Here is a 6133-nt window from a genome sequence, read left to right as displayed (position 1 = left end):
AAAGATGGAACAAATTCGGGACACGGAACAAGTGCTACACAAGCGATCCGAGAGTGACGGGAAAATAAGGGGGCCCCTCGGGGTTGGGAAGTGCTTCCTTCCGGGCCACTTTCAAAGTGCTCAAGAGAGGGCAACAGGGGTCATACTTGGTGGTGATGCGCGGTGATGGCGATGATGGAACCCAACAGATGGTGTTTGCTGGTGCCTGGCGATGCTAGAACAAAAACCCCACCGCCGAGCCTCCAGGCAGCCTATCATCCTCGGAGCGTATTCGAATACGATCCCTGCTGGCTCCTCAGTGGCTCCTTCGACTGTAGAAGGGAGCCCACACGCCCGTGGCCTATCCACTCAGAGCCCTTTGCCACGGAATTCCAGGCGGCGTTAGGCCTCGTATTCCACGTATACCATGCCCTGCTGGTGATGCACTTTGCCTAAAACCGGTAACCTTCAGGTGCACCACGATAGCCTAATGTGCCAATTGCTTCGTTGAGATTGCGACGCACAAAGCTTCCCTCGGAAACTAAACCTGGTCTGATCAAGAGTCTTGCTAGTACCACATTCCCCTTGTCGTCACTGGTACGTTAGCGCATGGAAGTTCAGTGTCCCCTTGTTCCCGCGAGTTCGACCGAGAATCCGACACAAGGGGAAACAGGAACGGACGAGGAGGGAAAAAAATCACACAACATCCAAACAACAACAACTTCATCCATTCATCATTCATCTTCAATCATTTGTGATACATTTCTGCATTAATGTCATTCTCTCGTCATTCCCTTGCCTAGTATTAATCTCACCGGTTTTCCTTATTCCCTTCTGCTAGTTTCGCAAGAGCATTGGGATTTCTTTGCATCCTGCGCCGCTCCTCAACCGCGCCTGTCTCTTATCTCGAAACACTTGCACTCGCATTGCCATTAGTTGCCCATGCCTTGATTTGAACTCCATCAATCATGACGACTCCCATCGTCGGCAACATTCCAACAAACTACGATCGGAGCCGTCGAATGTCCGGTGCCTCTCCTGACAATCAAGTAACAGACTTCCCTTATCTAGACCGAACAATGTCTTCAGGTGGCGGTGCTGTGGTCGACGAGAGCAAGGAAGCCAACAGGGAAATCCAGAACCTCGCTCGCCAGTATTCCCGTATCTCGACCACTGCAGAGCCGGGATACCACCCTTTCGATGAAGCGAGTGTCGGGACAGAGGTCGATCCTAACTCGGAAAACTTCAATGGCAGGGCGTGGACCAAAGCCATGCTGAAGCTCCAGAAGCTGGCAGGCCAGGAGAATATCGGCCGATCCGCTGGTTTCGCCTTTCGTAACCTCTCGGCCTTTGGCTACACCAAGGGCAGTGACTTTCAGAAGACGGTCGACAATTATCCCCTCGCCCTGATGGATATGGCGCGAGGTCTCTTGGGCAATAAAGGTCGACGCGTCGATATTCTACGGAATTTCGAAGGCGTGGTGCAGCCGGGTGAAATGCTTGTCGTTCTTGGACCCCCTGGCTCCGGCTGTTCTACCTTTCTCAAGACCATTACCGGGGAGACGCACGGCTTCAATCTCAGTGAAGATTCTTACATCAACTACCAAGGCATAAGCTACAAACAGATGCACAACGATTTCCGGGGTGAGGCGATCTATACCGCAGAACAGGACGTCCATTTCCCCATGTTGACGGTCGGCGATACTCTACTCTTTGCAGCTCGAGCACGAACACCGCAGAACTTGAAGCTACCCCCTGGCGTGACTAAAGCCATGTACGCGGCTCACATACGGGACGTGGTCATGGCAGTCTTTGGCATCAGGCACACCATCAACACGAAAGTCGGCAATGACTTTGTTAGGGGCGTCAGTGGTGGTGAAAGAAAGAGAGTGTCGATTGCCGAAGCAACATTGAGCAATGCCCCTCTCCAATGTTGGGATAATAGTACGCGTGGTCTGGATTCGGCCAATGCCATCGAATTTTGCAAGACACTCCGGACCTCAACCGACTTGAATGACACGACTGCTGCTGTTGCCATCTACCAGGCACCACAAAGTGCCTATGACTATTTCGACAAGGTTCTTGTTCTCTATCAAGGTCGCCAGATCTTTTTCGGTCGCACCACTGAAGCTAAGAAATACTTTGAAGATATGGGCTTTGAATGTGCCAAACGCCAAACGGTTCCTGACTTCCTTACCTCCATGACCAATCCGATTGAACGTCTCGTCCGGAAGGGTTACGAGGCGCAGGTGCCTCGCACCCCAGACGAGTTTGCCGAACGATGGCAGCAGAGCGAAGCACGACAGAAGATGTTGCAAGAGCTCGAGGCCTTCGAAGAGGCCAATCCCATTGGGGGACCCAACCTGCAAAGTTTCCAACAATCTCGTCGGATCCAACAGTCAAAAGCTCAACGCAAGTCTTCTCCGTACACATTGTCATATGGAGGTCAGGTTAGATTGTGCTTATGGCGTGGCTTCAAGCGACTTATGGATGATCCTGCCATTACCCTCACACAGCTTTTCGCCAACTGCATCAACGCTCTCGTGGTTTCTTCCTTATTCTACAACCTGCCAGCAGACTCAAATTCACTCCGATCCAGAAGTTCACTTATCTTTTTCGCGGTATTGCTCAATGCGTTTGGTAGCGCTCTTGAGATCCTCACGCTATACGCACAGCGTCCGATTGTTGAGAAACACCAACGATATGCATTGTACCACCCGTCGGCTGAGGCTTTCGCGTCAATGCTCACAGACGTCCCCTCCAAGACCCTCAATTCCATCGGCTTCAATCTGATCCTCTACTTTATGACAAACCTTCGACGGACTCCTGGTGCCTTCTTTTTCTTCTTGTTCACCTCATACATCTTGACATTTACCATGAGCATGTTGTTCCGCGTCATCGCGTCAGTGTCAAGATCTCTGGTAGAGGCTTTGGTTCCGACATCTGTCTTGATGATCGCCATTGTCGTGTATACAGGTGTGTTGATCTGTCCCTTTGAGGCAATCTCACTTCCAGATATGGTCACTAACCCAAGCATCAGGCTTCGTCATCCCTGTAGACTACATGCACGGCTGGGCTCGCTGGATCAATTACATCAATCCGACGGCCTATGGGTTTGAAAGTCTGATGGTGAACGAATTTCACAATCGTAACTATCCATGTTCGTCATTTGTCCCTCCAGCACCGCAGTTTGGAAATGGCTCAACCACGTCCCAAATTTGTACCGTCGTTGGATCTGTAGCCGGTCAGACTTTCGTCGATGGCGACGCTTATATCAACATCTCCTACAAATACTTTGCCTCCCACAAATGGCGGAACATTGGCATCTTGTTCGCATTCACGATCGGGCTCTGCATAGTATACCTGGTTGCTACCGAGACAGTGAGCGCCAAAAAGTCCAAAGGTGAAGTGCTACTATTCCGACGAGGCCACAAACCGGCATTCTTGAAAGAGCAAGCGTCGGATATGGAGACGGGAGGATCTGACCCTAATCTTGTTGCTCTCGAAAGGAGGCAGACCAAGGACGAGCAACTGACACGACAAGTCACTGCTGTGATCCAGAAGCAAACTGCTATTTTCCAGTGGAAGGACGTCTGTTACGACATCAAGATCAAAGGCCAACCCCGCCGCATTCTGGATCATGTTGACGGTTGGGTCAAGCCCGGGACCATGACAGCTCTGATGGTATGATACTTCCTCTGGACATTTTTTGATGTCTGCTCTAACTTTCGCAACAGGGTGTCTCAGGTGCGGGCAAAACCACCTTACTCGACTGTCTCGCGACACGGGTGACTATGGGTGTGATTACGGGCGAAATGCTAGTCGATGGAAGACAACGTGACGAATCCTTCCAGAGAAAGACAGGTTATGTGCAGCAACAGGACTTGCATCTTGAGACGAGTACCGTACGAGAGGCGTTACGTTTCAGTGCCTTACTACGGCAGCCAAGAGATACACCTCGAAAGGAAAAGATTGCTTATGTCGAAGAGGTTATCAAGTTGCTCGACATGCAGGAATACGCTGACGCCGTGGTTGGCGTTCCAGGTGAAGGTATGTACTCGTCAACTCAGTCTTTTCAATTCTGACTCGCATCGTCATAGGTCTCAACGTGGAACAGCGGAAGCGTTTGACAATCGGAGTAGAGCTTGCCGCACGTCCTCAACTTCTTCTCTTCCTTGATGAACCTACGTCCGGCCTTGATTCACAGACATCCTGGTCTATTCTCAACCTTCTCGAGAAGCTCACAAAAGCTGGCCAGGCTATCCTATGCACCATTCACCAACCGTCCGCTATTCTGTTCCAGAGATTTGATCGACTGCTATTCCTTGCAGCCGGTGGTAAAACTGTGTACTTTGGTCCTGTTGGCAAAGACTCTAGTGTCCTGATTGACTATTTCGAAAGAAACGGCGCTCATCAATGTCCAGCTGGTGCTAACCCAGCAGAATATATGCTTGAGGCCATTGGTGCAGCCCCTGGATCGCATTCGGATATTGACTGGTTCCAAGTCTGGCGCAATTCACCAGAGTACCAGGAAGTGCACCGAGAATTGGAAGAGATGAAGACCGAACGATCTCAAATGGTGGCCCCGATGTCAGGGAACAAGGCAGACTATTTCGAATTTGCCGCGCCTTTCATGGTACAATTCTGGGAGACGCAGAAACGGGTTTTCGAGCAATATTGGCGAACCCCGGAGTATATCTACTCCAAGCTGCTGTTGTGTTGCCTCACAGTGTGTATTACCCTTCTGTTTTGATTTGCCTGACGCTGACTGTGTTGTTAGGGTCTTTTTATCGGCTTCTCCCTCTTCAAGGCTCCCAATACTCAACAAGGACTCAATAACCAGCTTTTCGGTATTTTCATGGTGCTGGTCCTCTTCTCGCAGCTGGTGCAACAAATCATGCCTCTCTTCGTCACGCAACGCAGCCTCTATGAAGTTCGTGAGCGTCCTTCAAAGGCCTACTCGTGGAAGGCATTTATGCTATCCAACATCCTCGTCGAGCTCCCTTGGGCGACATTGGGAGCAGTGATCTTGTTCTTCTGTTGGTATTACCCTATCGGGCTGTACCAAAATGCGACATACACCGACTCTGTGGCCTCCCGTGGAGCAACGCAATTCTTATTCGTGTTGGAGTTTCTCCTCTTCAGCAGCACCTTTGCCCATCTGTAAGTATCTCTCTTCAACGAGCGCCTGTTAGGACTTCATCTCCAATTTGGATGCTAATGACCATGCAGGATGATTGCTGGGATTGCAACAGCAGAGACCGCCTCCAACATCGCAAACGTCTTGTTCTCCCTCTGTCTTCTGTTCAATGGTGTCTTGGTCGGCCCTAAAGCAATGCCCGGATTTTGGATTTTCATGTACCGAGTGAGGTAAGTGACACGCCGTCCTTCTGCTGGAGTTGGAACCGAAGCTTACTCGTGGACTTTAGTCCGTTTACATACCTAGTCGAAGGACTTCTCAGCGTAGGTATCGCACACGCGCCTGTTGTATGTGCAGCCAACGAATACCTCCATTTCACTGCGCCTGCTGGTCAAACATGTGGCCAGTATCTTGGCCCCTTCATCGAACAGGCTGGCGGCTATCTCCTGGACTCGGACACTTCGCAGTGCCAATTCTGCACCGTCAACAGTACGGACACCTTTTTGTCGTTGGTGAGCATCTCCTTCGACCATAGATGGCGCGATTTTGGTATTTTGTTTGTATATATTGCCTTCAACGTGTTCGCGGCGGTGGTGATTTACTGGTTGGCCAGAGTGCCAAAAGGAAAGAAGTATGCTGGCAAGGACGCAGCCAAGAGCGAAGCCTTGGTGAAAACCCTGAGCAACGCGAGTCAGGGACAACAAGTCACCAGTGGGAATTATGAGAAGAGCCCCGCTGTGCTCGGTGCTCCTGCAGACAAGGACCGTCGCACCACTCCATCGTCGAACGACTCGGACAGCGAGAGCGATCGATCTACCCGGGAGAAAGACTCCGCTTCCACGCCAGAGAAGCGAGAAGAGGCGGTCGAAATATCAGAGGCCGAGAAAGCCCGAGGAAGTCAGAACGACACGATCGTGCCATCTGATGCGGCAGAGAGACCGACGACCGAGCGTTTTACCACGGCACCGCAGTTTTGACCTGTTTTAGCGTGTGAGGTCTAATCTTTTGGTGGAT

The 6133-nt window shown here is 51.0% G+C and overlaps 1 protein-coding gene across 1 annotated transcript; it reads left to right on the top strand.

The window, feature by feature from the left end:
* Positions 1-947: 947 nt before the first annotated feature.
* Positions 948-6096, top strand: AYO21_04247 (hypothetical protein; the record flags this gene model as incomplete). Its single annotated transcript, XM_022654220.1, has 7 exons — positions 948-2955; positions 3020-3663; positions 3717-4029; positions 4080-4708; positions 4760-5142; positions 5212-5349; positions 5409-6096. The coding sequence occupies 7 exons, from the start codon at positions 948-950 to the stop codon at positions 6094-6096; spliced, it is 4803 nt and encodes a 1600-aa protein (XP_022513497.1).
* Between the last annotated feature and the right edge of the window lie 37 nt (positions 6097-6133).

The sequence above is a fragment of the Fonsecaea monophora genome, assembly GCF_001642475.1.
Source record: "Fonsecaea monophora strain CBS 269.37 chromosome Unknown Scaff23, whole genome shotgun sequence".
Lineage (NCBI taxonomy): Eukaryota > Fungi > Ascomycota > Eurotiomycetes > Chaetothyriales > Herpotrichiellaceae > Fonsecaea > Fonsecaea monophora.
Note: the sequence above shows the minus strand (reverse complement) of the source record. Positions and strands in the feature narration are given on the sequence as shown.